We start from the raw sequence: 17,598 nt of genomic DNA, 5'->3' as shown, positions 1-17,598 counted from the left end.
ATTATAGAGTTTAATACTACTATTGCTTCTCAGATAGCCTTAATCAAGGTACCCCTCAAGTATAATATCATAATTGACGCTTGAGGCATAAACTAGCATGTTATTTTTTAAATATTTGCTTGGGACACTCCAGTTATTAGTCTAATAAAGAAAAAAAAACAAACGAGTTAATAGTTGCACTTCACATTGTGCTCAAAAATAAAATGTGCTATACAAATAGGTTGCTATAATATTTGTATAATTATATTAATATAATAATTTTTGCTTTTAAGTGTTTATTTATATTTACATATAACATTTTTTGTAAAAATGCACCATCAAACTGGACATGTATATTATTATTGTAATAAATTATACAATGTGCTTAATAAATTTGGGTAACAACATATGCTAATTTGTTTTGTGTGATGATGATTGTTTGTTGCAAATATGCAAAGTTAAGATCGTTTATTGTTCTTTATTCAAATTGCATAGTTTTCATTTAACATATTATTCAGCGGTTACAAATTTTGCTGGTTTAAGTACACGCTGAATGATGACCATTACATAGTACTAGATGGAGTACTGCATTCCATTTTAATTCTGTGTATAATTTTTTCATTACTATTATAATGTGTTAATCGAATATGAATTCAATATGATCTATATTATTATTAACAATTGTTACAGCATAGTGAATGAATAAGTATCTGAGGAGAATAAATAAAGTTTTCGTAAGTGATATGCAAATGCAAGTAATGGCCGACAACGACGTTCTGTCATAATTTTGACATGTGTGTTGTCCAACTTGTTGCACGATAATACGATAATACGTTGAGATAAGTTTTGATTGTTCAGTAGTTCGGTGTGATTCAAACTAAATGTGAATTATGTAAGATGGTTATTACATGAGAAAGCGTCAAAAGACCGCTTCGTTCAATTATGCACGAATGTAAAATATAACCGTACAATCTCAATCAGTTTAAACATATTGTCAACGTCTTCTTGTGATGTCAAATACTACCAGTATAACCTATAAAATAGTGTGATTTATTCGTCTTGTTTGCATTCCTTTATAATCTTGGTTTTATAGAAAGAAACAATGAAGCATTCACATCTAAAAAAATTTTACAGTTTAGAAAGAACTATAGGAACTGGTGGCTTTGCTAAAGTAAAACTTGCAACACATTTACTTACCGGCGAAAAAGTGGCTGTGAAGATCATTAACAAAGAATCCTTGAAGGTAGATGCCATAATTATACTATTACTTTTTATTATGTTGTGCCCATACTTCTATCTTATACAAAAGATGGTATGATACTAATACTACAACCTTAATATTATGGTATTGAATATTTGACTTATTACCTCACAATCAGTTAAGAATTATTTACAATATAAAACTGAATAATCTTAAGTCGTTACCAAATGAAATGCAGTATTCTCGCATTCTCTATTTCTATAACTTCTATCTAAATTTACTTCTTATCTCACAGAAGTAAATTGAGTTTTTGATGAGAAAATAAAATATGTTGAACCAATGGATTTTCTAGAAAGGATAATGTTGGGATATTTAAAACAAAGTATAATCAAAGTTGTTTTATTTCAATAAAAAATAGATGCACAAATTAATAACATAATATATTTTTTTGATTATTATACTTATAATATTAATATGTAGGAGTAACTTTCTACAAAGGTTTTGCATTTGATTATATTATATACTGCATATGAATTATGAAATTTGATATAGTAAATTAGTTCACGAATTACAAACTTTGTTGAAATCTTTTGAAGACATTTTTATATTGATTCTGATACAGTTATCTTTAACAATGTTGTGTAATACATCCATGTTTATATTCTGATTAGTTATTCAAAGCAGCATGTTCAGTAAATATCAATTTTGGAAATCTATTTATTCTGACTTTTAATTTCTTTTTCTTTAGACTGATACAAACAGAGTGTCACTTGAAATAAGTTCTATGAAAACTTTATCCCACAAAAATATTTGTCAACTATTTCAAGTATTAGAAACAGAGACTCATTTCTATCTTGTAACCGAATACTGCGCTGGTGGAGAACTGTTTGATCATATAGTCGAGCGAGAACATCTGGATGAGGACTCTGCAAGAGTATTTTTTAAGCAGATTGTTTCTGCTGTTGCATATTTGCATTCTCAGGGATATGCCCATCGGGATATAAAACCTGTAAGTGCCTACTGTTACTTTTTGCCCAAAGAATTGAAATCCGGTTATTTTTAACACATTTTTTGAATTATAGGAAAACATTTTGTTGGATAAAGATGGAATAATAAAATTAATAGATTTTGGTTTATGTGCTCAGCCTGGTAATAATATGCTTCTGACTTCTTGTGGCTCTCCAACATATGCAGCTCCAGAGTTAATCAGAGGAACAGAATATTTGGGGGCTTCTGCTGATATTTGGTCATTAGGTGTTGTGCTGTATGCCATTGTTGTTGGAAAACTTCCATTCGATGATGAAACATTTGAAAATCTTTATTTAAAAATACAAGTAAGATCTTGCTGCATTAAATATCATATGTTCTTCAAAGTATTTTAGGACCATTTTCTAGCTTTTGCTTATTATTTTCAGAATGGTGTTTATGGAGACCCAGCTTGGCTTTCACCTGAGTGTCGTGAATTAATTAGAGGTTTATTGCAAGTCGATCCACAAAAAAGATTTACTATTGAAGACATTTGTAATTCAAAATGGATGCAGGAAGGACAACCTGTAGAAATACAAAAGAATGAACGCCAAAATATAACATATCATGCCGAATGTCTGGAACTCATGGCTCAATATAAAGTACTCACAATAGAAGCTTTGTGGGAACTTTTGGTTAAGCATGCGTAAGTTTTTCATAAAATATTTTTTGCCTAGTGATATTTAGTTTTGAAATAGAATCTAATCCAATTTTACTGTATTGTCTTTACAGATATGATTATGATACTGCAACATATTTAATATTATGTAAGATGTATGAAAATAACCAACCCTTACGAATAAATGTATTTGAAAGAAGAAATAGATTGGTGAGTTTTAAACTTTTTTACATTTGTTTCAAATTTATTCATTATAATTGCTAATTTTTATGGTTCATTTTTCAAGGAGGAAATGTTCTGCCCTGTGAAAAAGTCTCCAGGAATAATTCCAAGTGTTCTTTGTAACTTTGAAGATATTGAACATATGAGCCAAGCTGCCTCTGAAGAACTTCAACTTAGTAATATATGTTACAATTCAAAAGTAATACAGAATTCACCAATCAATAATTTGTCTCCATCGGCTCCTTTACTGGATAATAAAAATGATCAAATCAACTATGTATTTAGGAAGCATACCCGCATAAATGAAATGGCTGCAGGTAAGTTTATTTATATAATTTGTTTTATGTATAGAAAACTAAGTGTTTAACACACATTTTGTTCAATTTTGTATTTTAAATATGCTAAAAAGGCGCACCTAGTGTGAAATTTAAAAAAAAATTGGATTTTGAATTTTTCCATATTTTGAAAGGCTATACCTTTAAAAATAACATATTAAAATTTCAAATTAATATCTTAAATAGTTTTTGAGTTACAGCCATTTAAAAGATTATGTATATAGTATATAGTATAATGATCATTTTATCTTTAAACTTACTAACTTATTACTCGGAGACAAATGATCCGATCGCTATCAAATTTTTTTTTGCATCTCCTCTATATAGTTCTCCATACGATGACCCTCCAGTTTCTTGATCTGATCAAAAATCGAATTTTGGCATTCCAAAACCGACTAAAATTTTGAGAAAAATTTAACTTTTTTTCCATGTGCTGCCATTTTGTCAATTTTTGATTTTTTTGTTCGCCCAAGGGTCATCGTACAGACAATATGTTCTAGTTTAATGAGAATTTTTAGTTTTTTTGTTTTATCAACGGACCTTTTTTTTTTGGCGCCGCCGGAGATTGCGTGTCATTTCAAAAATATTTTATATTTTATTTCAAAAATTTTACTGTGTTTTCTCAAAACGTGTATAAATATACACTCAAAATTTTAAATAGATGGATTCACTAGTTTTTTTTATTTTTTAATTCCCATAAATGACTTTTTTTTTAGGTTGTAACACTAGGTGTGCCTTTTAAGTATTGAACATGTCTTACTCATCTTTTAATTTATCTTTTAATTTTTTTTTATATTTTATCTTGCACTTGTACTCTAATATATTTTGAAACTATGGAGACATTTTTTAAATGGGGAATAGCTTTAATTATTTTTAATAATCAAATTAATTACACTTTATACAGATTAGCTAGCTCCATTTGTTTTCTTTTTTATTTTCTTTCAATTTTTTATACAAATGTATTCAAGAAGTTTTTATTGTGTTAATTTTATTTAGCAGACCTATTACAGCTCTTTCGCTAGTGTCAAGCACCAAACATTTTTTGATTCAGAATTGCTCTAATTTTTATTCTTTTTTCTTTTAATTTTATTTAAAAATTTTGTCCAGATAAAACTAACTATTCAAATAATTTTTATTCCTCTGGTAATATCAAGCAGCTGATATTCTTTAAATGCATGATAGCTTCTATCATTTATTTCAAAGTATTTGAGTAATTTTTATAGCATTAATTTTTTCTTTAATTCAACCTCTTTCACTTGAAGCTTGAAATTATTAGAACTGGTATAGGTTCATTGATTTTATGTCATACAGTCTTAAAAACGTTACTATAACTGGCCAATTTTTAAATAAGACCCACTGTATCATTTAGTCCATATATACCATCTTGTCTGTATTTTCGCTACTGATTATACCTGTGTTAAATTCCAATTGTTGATTGTGTGATATTAAACGGAATGCCTTGGTATCCGTCTGCGTTATGAATCGTACTATTATTGTGAAGTGAAATTTATACAGACGTGCAGTCGTCGAGCTCTGATATATATTTATACAACTACACAGCACAGCACAGCACCGCACCGCAGGCAAATACATCAAAGACAATCCACCCTTAATTAAAATGAAATATTAACCGCGATGTTTATTAGTTGAGTGTTTTCCCGACACGACGAACTCTTCCATTTCCCGCCCTCCTGCACTTATCCCACTTACCGCACTTACCGAGGTCTGTTTTAGCGGCGAAACGAATTTGCCTGCGCCCCCTCGCTCTCACCCTCGCCCTCCATGTCATTTGGGGGTCTTTGCGAGAAAATGAGCGATGCCGTTTGATGACTAACTATGCTGGCACTGAACAAACGAACATTTGACGTATTTGCTGACGGAATTTGCATACATATAATGTAGATTTATATATAAATACATTAGCTCTACGATTTCGACCTGTATACAAGCATATATTTATATTACATATATGCATATGCAGTTGGTTCCGTGTATAATGACATCGAAGGGACTTGACAAACATTCATAACAAGCGGACGTCATACAAAGAGCTTTTGTAAAAAAAAGAACTATAAGGTGAACATGTATGTATTTAAATATTTAATAGTGATACTAAATGAACATAGAATTTGCACGTGATTAGTACCTACATTTATGCACATACAAGCGCATATTTTTTTATATAAATAATCTATATTTATGTCTGATATAATTTTTTATATTTTAATTTAAAACTAAATATCTTAGGCCTTCCAAGATTTTTTGTATTTATATAGGGAAAATACGAACAAGATGGTATATATGGATAAAATGACACAGTGGTCTTACTTGAAAATTGACTAGTTTTGGTAACGTTTTCGCGACTATATAACATCATGTCAGATATTGAGCGTCAATGTCACACTTTTGTAATAAGTTTAAACGTGTTTCGGGCCGTCAAAAGTTCATTTTGAGGCTAGTTTTGTTGGGACCTATTTGTTATCTGTAATTATTTCGATTAAAATCAATGAACTTATGCATAACTAATTTCGATCAATTTTATGGAATTTATCAGCCCCATTTATCCATTTTTGTTTACTTTCGGACAAAATGATCACTACTGGGTAGTTTTCGAGGCCAAGAAAAAATAAAATTGAAACTTTTCAAAGGTAATTGGTTTTTTACTTTTGATCTAATTACTTCCAAACAGAACAAAGAATCCATTGTTAAGAAGAATAGACTTGCATTGAATGCAAAATCTACTTTTCTCGTTTTGAGCCCAGCTAAAATTGGTTACGATGTATGATTTGTTCCCTTTGTCATCATGCGTCACATGCTGATATCCAAAAGTGGACCAAACGATTTATTTGTAAACTGTCTCCTTAAAAATTAGTATCTCAGTATGTCCCTACCATATATGTCATTTATCCGTACTGTAATGACAAAATGATTTTTGTAATAGATTGCATTTTTTCTTGATAAATACGTTATTATACATCCTATTTAATTAAATGTTACTGGTAGTCAATGAACCAAAGATGATTGAAAACTATTGAGACTGGAAATAATATCAATAAATAAATTTATATCATTAAAAACACCATATCATTTTGTCCGTACTTCCCCTACACATACCCATAACTCAATGCTTGGAGATTTATTAAACAATAAAAATCAAGTTTCTGCTTTACAAAAATAATACTTAAAAAAATGTATGTATCTATTTATAAAATAAAAAAAAAATTATCACATATATATATACTAAAAACAAAAAAAAATTCATTAAAAACAAAATAAACAATTCAATTAATTTATGAACAAAATTAAAATTCATCATTATCTGAGTTCATAATGGATGCTGTTGTAAATCTTGGCAAAAAATGGCCCAATATTTATTTTTCTTCTCACGTAAATTTTCTTATAGCGATTAACGTAGCTACCACCTAAGACATAGTTAAAACTGTTTTTTCTGATGAAATTCACTTGAAAATGGATGTTGAGGTAATGATGCATTACTTTATTACTATTAAATCTTGGGCCATCAGTAATCTCACTTAGTCTTCACATTTGATTTATTACGACATCCCCACAGTTGGATCCCATTATATTTAAAACACAAGACAAGATAACTTATTGCCATACACGAATAAATACAAATTTTGACACTCGTTTTCGTAGGGCATACGCACCGGTTATTCGAAAGATATTGGCTATCTTAAAATTGAAAACATAAAACCTGGTTTTTATATTAGCCCATATGAAAAAATCGCGTGCAACAAAGTATAGGAATCTGTTTACTAAGGGAATCTGTTTTTAGTATCTGTTTCGTTTCAAGTGTCCCTAGGAGACCACCGACAACGTTGATAAACGAGTTAGAACTTTCTAATTGTCGATCCTCTCGACCGAAACGTCGCAACTTTTTTCGCCGCCCTCGACGATATTAGTTGTATAGTTGTTATATATTGCGCAATATTTTTACATGTGACTTTTTTTTTATTTCAGCTCAAATCAGAAATGCGACAATCAGCTCGAGACAAAAGAGACGCAAGAGGTGTGTATTTACGAGCATAATTTTGTTTAAATTTATACTACCACTCCGTATCTTGAAAATGAACTACATACATGGTTATTGACATTTGCAAATGGAGCAATTTTATTATTATTCTATTTATTATTGTTAACTTCCGAATGAGAAGTTCTTTTTTGCGAAAAATCCGATATACTAATTTTATTTTCTTGACGTTTTAAGTCAATTTGAATCGAACGAGACCATATTTCGTTTTCTTAAAAACGGTTGGACCGATTTCGAAAATTTAAAACCCATTCGATGTAGCTCGATAACGACTAGCGTTTGTCAGCTTTGCGCGACGATCGGCCAAGCCGTTTCTTTTTAATCAGAAGAAAAGTGAAAATATTTCGTCCACGTTTTAGCCCACAATCTGGAATCGATTTTCAAAATTCAAAGACTGTTCGAATGATATGATATTAGTTGGGAATCGAGTTTTTAGTAAAGATCGGCCGGGCCGTTTAATTAAATGATGAAATAATTTTTTTTATAGTAGTTTGAAAATAGCTATTGATTATAGTTGGCATCCGCACTTAAAAAAAATACATTTTTTTTGAGCCCAAAATGCATGAAATGAAATGTGTTAAACAAATTATTAACTTCCCGTAGAGCAAGTTATAATAATAGCAAAAAAATCGAAAATGAAAATTTTTATATATCGTTACGTTTCAAACCCTTCTGAACATTTTGGCATATCTTAGAAAACATGGATGTATGTGTGTGTATGTATGTATATATGTGCGGATACAAATTTTTGTCGACGATTTCGGGAACACAGATCAACCGATTTGAATAATTTAAAAAACATTCGATTCGTATTGATAAGGAGACGTGCTGATTAGTTTTTGGCGATGGCAGGTCTAGCCGTTCCGAAGATACGGTGCAAAAAGTGCCGAAAACGGTAACTCAGTTTTTAAGAGAACGGAGCGTCCGATTTGAATAATTCAAAAAACATTTTACTTGTATTGACAAAATGAAAAATTGATCAAATTTTCATGAAGGCAGGTCTAGCGGTTTCGAAGATCTAATAAAAAAAGTAAAAAAAATGCACATCAAATTATCAGATATTTTATAGAGATTTTAACAATAAGTATAAATTTTGTTTACATTCCTATGGGTTCCGTACCATTGTTTATCCGTTAGCCGCCGACGCGGCGTTTACGCGCTTTGACATTTCGTCTCTATGCAGTTAAAGCAGTACGATTGCTTTGAAAAAAAGTTCAGAATTTCCAAAATATGTCAAAAAAAAAAGAAAAGTTCAAAAAATGTAATTTTTTGTCATATTTATAGTTTCTCAAAAATCTAATTTCTTCGAAGTAATTTTTTTTTTCAAAAATGTTAATCGTTTTTAAAAAAATAATAATGTTTGGTACGGGAAGTTCCAGCAATTTGCCTTAAGGCATGATGCCATGCGCCCCACTAGTTTTAATTTATATGTTTACAAATATTATAAGTAATATTATAAGATAAGATAAGGAAATAATATTGATTATTTTTAGTGAAAGCGAAAATGTTATATTCGAAATGAACAGTTGAACATTTTACCTAAATAGCTGGATCTGAATTGAGTTGATTATGTATACGTTTTGGGAAGTTAATGCAACTTGCCTTAAAGCAAAATGCTACTTTCAACTAGTTATTGCCATTTTTATTTTTTATTTTTTGAAAATGATAAGTATTGAAACATATTGTCCTTATTTTAAATGATACATTTTCTCGCGTATGACGTGTTTTCGTCCTGTCTCTGGAAAATCGTCTTAACGGGGTTTTACATTATATTTATATGTATGATGTATGGTTGTATGTGTTTATATAAATAATATATTATACAACGTGTGTTGATATCTGCCGCCGCAGAGCGCTCTGCATCATCCCCTCGACCCTCGAATCTTGTGTCTCGTGTCTCGTGTACGTAGTAAGTAGGAGGAGGGTAGAGGGTAAGTGTATAGATTTTCATTATCATTTGCTTTGTCGTACGCAAGAAGCACTTTGGTCCGTCATGCTTTGTTTACCTATCGAGTTTTGCGTTTGCATCGCGGTTTATATTTCGCGATAAAAATCTGCGTTTCCTTATCCCGAGGGGAATCAAAAGACAAATCATGCCATTCCATACCATACCATGCCAGAGACGCTGAAATCAACGTTCATACTTTCAGGCGTAGGTAGATAATTTTTTCTTGTCGGTATATATTATTTATGCATACACTTTTAAGACACACATAGTTTTATACATATAAATATATATCTATACAGTTCAGAATGGCTTGAAACGTCGAAAAAATATTAAATTAATAAATCAAATTTTTAGTAGATATGAAAAGTTTTTATAATTAAATAAATTTAAAAAAAACATAAATTTTCAAACAGTATGGATCTTTTTTGTAATTGAATTTAAGATGGTCATTATAATGTGACTAGCACATGTTACTATTTCATTTATTTGAGTTTAGTTTAAATCATACAATTTTTTGAAAGGTTTTGAAAGGATCTATATATTTATGGTTTGATAACTTAATCGCTTTTTGATATACGTTTGAAAGTTGCCTAAAATTCGTTTTTTAGTATGAAATAAATAAGTATTGTACCATTTTACAACCCTGCGAAACACGCCAAAACACATCAGAGCATTTTTTTTTTACCAGAAAGCCTTTCAAAGTCGATAAATTGAACTTCATAGTTTAATAAATATACTTAGGGCAATTTATATTTATATTAATAGTCATTATTTTTGTATGTGGTTCTAGAAATGTTATTTAGCGGTTTCAAAGTTTAAATGAAGCAAAATAATAGAAATTGATCAAAAATGGTTACAGGTTGACCAAAGCTCTAATTCTTACTTACTAAAAGTTCATAATTGCGTTTTATAAATTATTTAAAAGGAATGTTTTGCCAACTATAACATGTTATTTTAGTTTATCAGATTGGAACACATTCCTGTAAAAGGGCGTCCATTAATCACGTGAGCGATATCTAAGGTTTTTTGGACTCCCCCTTCCCCCTTGGTGATACGTGGTGATATTTAAAATTAACCCCACACAACATCACGTGTATTTTAGTAACAAGAAAAATTAAAAAAGAAAAAAAAATTGACTTTTTTTTTTGAAAAATTTTAGATTTTTTTTTTAAATTAACGTGAGGTTCATTTAATGTTCTAAAATGATTATTTTAAATTCATTTCATAGGCTCATGGTGGAAATTGCGTGGTTTAACTAGTGTACTTTAATTGATCATAGCATCGCCATAAAAAGTGAATAAAACTACCGCTTATATATTCTTACCCAATTCTATATGTCACATTCTTCTTGCTAAACTGCAATAATCTTCAATGCTTTCAACAATCTGCAGGAATTTACATGTACGAACATTTATTATCCTTTACCCTGTACGATTTCGGGTTGATCTCGCCATTTTTTTTTACTTTCTGAATATTAATTTACTTTTATACATCGATCTCGCGATCAGTGTTATCGTATTGAATGACTCATTACTAGGGAATGCAATACTGGTAAACCGCCCGATTTTTTGGCATTATTAATACCGGTATTTACCCTAAAAATACCGGTATTTTCGGTATTTTTGCACAAGCGCTTTTTGATACATATTACACTCAAACTTAAATTTCTCGGAACAATATTTAAATTCCATAATTGCATAACAGCTATATCTTTAAGCGATTCTATAGGATAAACAAATGTCATAATATTATCTCAACTAGTCATTAAACTGAATATTTATTGCTTTCCAAAGGGCCTCATATCGTGTTACAATAAATAGAATCGGACTGATAGATATTTATTTTTTTAATTGTTTTTTTTTTTTTATATTATCATTACAATTATAAAATATTATTTTACTTAAAACGTATCGCAGTTTGAAAATATATGGCTATTATATTGTTTTAAATAAAAATACTCTACAATTATAGTATGTTATTATTTATCTTCATAAAGTATCGGATCTTAAATTAGTAGGAAAAATACTTTTTTAAAGCCTCTAAAATATTGGAAATTATGCTAATTTAACACATCGGATACAGACAATACAGTTTATTATAATAATGTAATATGATCTTTTATGAGTTTTTGGTCTTTCTTACTCATACGTTTAATTTTGGTAAAAAGTACTCAATATACTCGATAATGATGATGAGTTAATTAAAATTGGATATAATTTTGTTAAATTATTATTAAAAAAAACTTATGTTTTTTTTTTATTTTTTACTTGAATATAGTTGTAGTCGTATATATATATATATATATATATATATATATATATATATTTGTACTAGTAACTTTCAATATTGTTTACATTTGTTTAAGATAATAAAAATACCGGTATTTTACCGGTATTCCGGTTTTAAAATAAAAAAATACCGAAATACCGGTATTGAAATTTTTCATCGGTATTGCATTCCCTACTCATTAGTCATTACTATTATTATCTTTTTCAGCATAAATGGGCCGACTCAGGAGAACCGTCGTCCTCCCTCGTTGGCCTGTTCGCCCGATCCTAATACCTGTCGCTTGCCGACGAACTTCAACTTGCAGCACGGCAAAAGCACGCCGCGCAGTTCGCCCGCCCGGCGAATGCTCGGCTCGATCGAGCGGTCGATGCACCGCGTCAGGCGCGCCCTTATGCCCAGGCGATCTCACCTGGGAGGCACGCCGAAGACGGCCAGGACCAATCCCTGGACACCTAATTCGGCGGAGGCTGTCAAAATCATGCCGCAAGTGCTCAACGCTAAGGTTAGGATAATGCATTATTGTATATGTTACGGGTCTATATTCGTATGGTAGAGTTATGGTAGTAACAAACTGTCAAAAACCTATGTATTTGCTGTGCAATCAGCCGTTTCACACATAAGCGTTGAAGTGTTATATAACACTATATGAATTCTTCAATTCAATGAAAACAATTTATAATTTATCATGTCTTTTGTATTTATTGGTTTCCATATAACGCGGTGCAAATGGCGTTATTTATATTAATTTTTAGTTTCCATATTAACGTTTCATTGTTATTTCAGAATTTATCAAATGTTTCGACAACGACAGCGGTTGATCCTGCACTTGTCCTTCTTAAATTGCGAACTGCCTTATACGAAAAGGGCATATTTTGTAAGCAGAAAGGGTAAGTAATGAAATTTAATATTTCATATTTTCACTATGCGCTTTGTAGAATTTTAATATCGTATCATATTAAATAAGAGTATATTCGGGAGGAAATTGAAATTTTATTAAATTACTTTTTAATGGGGAGAGTTTATTAAAAATATTTTGAAAATTATGGAAATGATTATTTTGTAATTTTAATGAATAGATTAGCATTTTGAATAATTTATCCAAATAATTTAATAAAATTTCAACTTTTATACGGTAGATTAGTTGAATAGTTATTTTAAAAGGGTGCTATCGTCTGGTCATAAGAAGTATATTTAAATAATTATTTGATTCTTTCATTGTTTAATGTTCGCCAAATACAAGAATTTAGCAACTCTTCAATTTCTATGTGTCTATTTAAATCGTCATAGCTTTTAAAATGAAATTTTTTAACAAATAATGTCTCACTCACATTTTTATTGGGAATCTCCGGTACAGATCGATCTATAATAATTGAATTTAGATTCTTTCTTACCGGATACGAAAATGTAATACTAACAATTGTAAAAATCACGTAAATTTTACTCACATTTTGTGAATGAAATTTCCATCTGAAGATGTGCTACGGAATAAACTACGTGAAGCAATGTTCAACTTTATTCCCTGGAAGATAAGTAACAAACAATTGTGTATCAGGCGTGGTCAAAATTAATGATATTCGGGCTGTTCATGTAATATTGGAAACAATATGTAAAAGTAGTATTAGCCGCAGTCTTTATCTTGAGATTTTACATAATCTGAGAATGAGATAGGTTCAATCAATTTTTTGTATATTTTATAATTGAGAAATTTATTTTTTAGAAAATATCCAGCTTTTGAATAATGTTATATTATTTTTTTGTAGTGTTATTGCACTAACATTAAAATTAAATTAACAATGCATTATATTATTATTATAAAATTTAAAATTATTGATTCAGTTATTATCATTGAACCACATTTTGTGCTTTACTGTTTTACATCCTGCCCATGTATTCGTATCAAACGACTTGAATGAATATTTGTGGTTAGGATTCATGTTTTTATTTTATTATGAAATGACCTTAATTTTGTTGATATTGTAGTTTTATAAAATGAGAAAGCATTGGAATGTGGAAAATTCAATCAATCAGAACTTTGTATGCACTTCGCAAAGGTGATAATTTGATATATAACCTAAGTTCAGTCGAAATATTTTTCAAAGCTTGTATTAATAATTGTTTTGCTGTTGAATTTATTAGAAAATTCCCGGTTTATAAGATTCATCAAATATATATTGCGTTGTATCACTAATAAATAAATAGTACAGTCAACTCTCCGATAATGACTTCTAGTAAATGAGTCTCCCATAAATGAATGGATTAGGTTAGGTAGATTGCATAATTTACAGATTTACATTGTTTGCAAAAGTGTTCGGGGCAGGCAAAGTTATTGCATTTGAATGACAGTCTGTACCATCGGTACGGGTATGAGATTCGAGCAAAAAGCAAATTCGAAAAGAAGAAGATTTAAACCACACATATTATTATTTGTATGATATGGTTTCCTGTAACTTTTACGCGTTCAATATTGGTGATGAAAGAAAAACGATTACGGACGTAGAATCCATTCATGAAGTGCATCAACACTCTGAAGAACATGTGCCGTTATTATTTCAGCTCACGAGAAAAACCTCTTGTTGCGCGATTTCCATATTACACTTACCGCGTTATTGTAGAGTTGATGGTACTGCAATTAAAAAGAATCGCTTCTTTAATTAGTCAGCTCAACAATTTAGAATAGTAAAGTCTAAAAATTCCTGGTGACTGTAAAATGTTAAAATTTTCAATTTATCAACACATTATAATTTTTTTTATAATCGAGGTAGTTTATTCATAAATTATATTACAATAGCGTGCAATTAGTATTGAAGGAACCACATAGGTTTGGGATTATTAGACTTTTGATTAGTTTGTCTGGTATTGTATTCAGTATTTGAAAATTTTAGGTCTTACCTAGTTATTTCTTGTTGCCATTTATTCAAAACGAATTGTGCATATATTGAATGCATGCTTTGCTATATCTTACTATATATGTTTCTATAAAACCTTATTCTATCTAGTACTTGTAATTTGTTTCTAGATCTATAAGCTTCTAAGCTTTACCTTAAAATCCATGGGTTATTTCTATTTCATCCTCTTGAACAAGTGGTCAAGTCAATTTTAAATACTTTTCAGGGCATCTGTTTTTAAGTTTGTAAAGTGCCTAAAAATATTTTCATTTTTTCTCCATTATTGGACAAAGCAATGACTTTAATCGTAGTAAAATAGTGAATTCCGCCACTTTGGCCGAAATTTGACTTAGCCACTTATTCACCATGATGCAACATTGATTCTTCTCTCTATAAATCTTCGTATCCTCTTCAACTAATCAATTTCAGGTACACCCTGCGCGGGCGCATGGAATTATGCAAAGAACCAAAACCATCATTATCTAACCTGGTAAAAACACCTACCACAACCGCTAATGACGACCAAAAACCATTTATACACAACAATAATAGTAATTCCTCGAACGAGGTGCCAAATTCGAAGGATTCGAATTGTTACTGCTCGTTCGAGCTGGAGGTATGCCTGCTGGACACTGCCGCTCTTGGCGGAGGCGACAGTCGTGTCCTGGTGCGCAGGAAAAGGCTCAAGGGCGACGCCTGGTGCTACAAGAAAGTCTGCGAGGAGGTGCTGCGCATCACGTCCACCGAATTTCTCGATGACGAGAGCTTCCTTGGAGTCACGAGATTCGATGGAAATGATTCGTATTAGACCATTAAGTGAAATATCTAGGTTTGATCTGATCTATTCTCGTCTTGTCTGATCTTTACTAACCAAATTTCATACTTTCATACTCATTTTTAGTTGTGAGATGAAATGAAACGAAATTTTATTGCGAATTGTATATAATTACATTTAAGGAAAGCCATTATAGTTATTTTTCTTTTTAGTCGATCGGTCGTTAAAAATGTTACGTTATATTTTTTATTTAGTTACTAGATAATTTTTTTCCCCTAAATTCTTAAAAATGATACAACTATAATAATTGATAGTGCAAAACAAAACATTCCTTAATTTGTTATTAAGTAAGGTAATAATATTAATTTTAGCATAAAGTTTGATGAATTTTAAAATAAACTTAAGCCTATAATAATTGTTGAAGCTTTTTCAAATACACAAGATAGATATTCTTGAAGATACGAAATTAAAAATCTTAATTTATTATTACTATTTATCATGCAACATCAAATATCCATTTTGGCGCGAATTTAATACGTTTTTTTTTAATATTCGTTTACATTTTTTAATCCCTTCGTTATTAATTCGGCCATAAAAATCAAAATAAGAAGCAATATGGCATCCCTGAAATATTTAAAATTATTAGATTATTTTGAATTTAAAGTATTTATAGTTTTCTTCGTATATTATTTATAAACAATATAAAGATTTATATATCACCAATATTATCTAATGTTATACAGCGGGATTCAAATTTATTAAACTGTGTCTTAAGACTTGTTTTTATAATTTTTTAAATTTATAATATCCTTTTAGTATAAGTATTAGAAATGCAGCTTCATTTTTTATTTGACTGATGTGTTAAATGTGATAATGAAATGTATTCAACAAAATAAATAACACTTTTCTATTTTAATTTCTATGTTTCAAACTCTTTTTTTCAGAACTTTTGGTATACTGTGGTTTGAGAAAAATATTTCATCATTACTTAAATTTGAAAACTTACCTTATTTTCTTTTAATGCCATGGGAAATGGGAAGTTATGTTTTTTTTCTTTAAATATATGCACACTTGACCAGAATAAATGTAAAACACTATTACGTACAACATATTTATATTCTACTACAATTTGTAATTTATCTATATCTGCATTAATTGGATAATTATACATACCATTATTTTTAATAATTGGTTCAAAAATTCAGTTTTGTTGTTTAAATTTTAATAATCGTTATGTAGGCTAATTTTTATACGTAAAATAAAAAAATACTCGTAAATTTTGTAGAACGATCAACATATTCGCTTTTTAAATACATATATAAATCTGCCGCTACATAATTTTTATGAAATCATTTTGAATGAAACTTCTAATATTTATCAAGTTCCCGAAGGAAAGCATATGATTTGCCACTGAATACGATTTGCCATGTTTTTTCGACGTTTCAAGTCATTTTCAATCGTTTAACACCGTATGGTGCTAAATTTGACGTTTTGCCTGCGTTTTCTCAAAAACTGCAGATTTCAAAGTTAATAGCTATCTGTTGAAACTTGATAAGGGCTCGCGTTGATTAGTTTTTTGCGACGACCGGCCCAGCCCTTTCTTTATAATTAGTAGATAAGTGAAGAAAAAATCATCTAAGTTTTAGCCAAAAATCCTCGATTCGAAAATCCAATAATTGTTCCGAAAACATCAAGGGGGACTTGTTTCAATTAGTTTTTGGTAAAGATGAGTCGGGTCGCTTCTTTGCAATTAATTGCAATTAAAAAAAAGATGTTTTCTAAATATGATTATTTGCTTATTTTTATTTAAATTTTAATCTTCTTCGTATTTTATCAAGGAAACGAGTCGTCGTCCCAAATTTTAATATTAATCCAATTAAATGTAATCGTTTTTTATGTTTTTTTTTTTTAAAAGTGATAAAAAAGTTCAGATTAATTTTAATTTTAATGTTAGTAATTTTTGCTTTTATTTAATTTTTATCTTTTAAAACCGAGAAGATATGAAAAAGCTAACAAGAGCTCGCATTTTTTTAATGTACAATTTTTTTCATTGGTGGTACAAATTAGTACAAAAGAAGTTGATCTTGATAGTTTAAAGGAGGTATTATTTATAATCATGTAATTAGTATTATTTTAAACATGTAATTATTAGAAAGTTCGATAAATGAACTTGCAATTACAAGTAAACTACCAATGGAACATCAATAAGCCTTTCTAATTTTGACTTCTGCACTCTTTTAAGCTTCTTGTTGTTTGATTTATTTGTTT

At 29.8% G+C, this 17,598-nt stretch overlaps 1 protein-coding gene across 1 annotated transcript; it reads left to right on the top strand.

Annotated features, from left to right (window-relative positions):
• Positions 1–794: 794 nt before the first annotated feature.
• Positions 795–15,514, top strand: LOC113376329 (maternal embryonic leucine zipper kinase-like). Its single transcript, XM_026616238.1, has 10 exons — positions 795–1,222; positions 1,929–2,189; positions 2,263–2,514; positions 2,596–2,852; positions 2,939–3,035; positions 3,112–3,364; positions 7,364–7,412; positions 11,878–12,172; positions 12,454–12,557; positions 14,985–15,514. The coding sequence occupies exons 1-10, from the start codon at positions 1,082–1,084 to the stop codon at positions 15,361–15,363; spliced, it is 2,088 nt and encodes a 695-aa protein (XP_026472023.1). The 5' UTR covers positions 795–1,081; the 3' UTR covers positions 15,364–15,514.
• The last annotated feature ends 2,084 nt before the right edge of the window (positions 15,515–17,598 follow it).

The sequence above is a fragment of the Ctenocephalides felis genome, unplaced genomic scaffold (assembly GCF_003426905.1).
Source record: "Ctenocephalides felis isolate EL2017-DRISC unplaced genomic scaffold, ASM342690v1 CF-g0.4_SCAFFOLD_01886, whole genome shotgun sequence".
Lineage (NCBI taxonomy): Eukaryota > Metazoa > Arthropoda > Insecta > Siphonaptera > Pulicidae > Ctenocephalides > Ctenocephalides felis.
Note: the sequence above shows the minus strand (reverse complement) of the source record. Positions and strands in the feature narration are given on the sequence as shown.

Coding starts and splice junctions, on each gene's coding strand:
- LOC113376329 (XM_026616238.1), top strand. CDS start 1,082: ATGAAGCATTCACATCTAAAAAAATTTTACAGTTTAGAAAGAACTATA. Junction 2,853..2,938: donor GAACTTTTGGTTAAGCATGC/GTAAGTTTTTCA, acceptor TTGTCTTTACAG/ATATGATTATGATACTGCAA. Junction 3,365..7,363: donor CATAAATGAAATGGCTGCAG/GTAAGTTTATTT, acceptor TTTTTATTTCAG/CTCAAATCAGAAATGCGACA.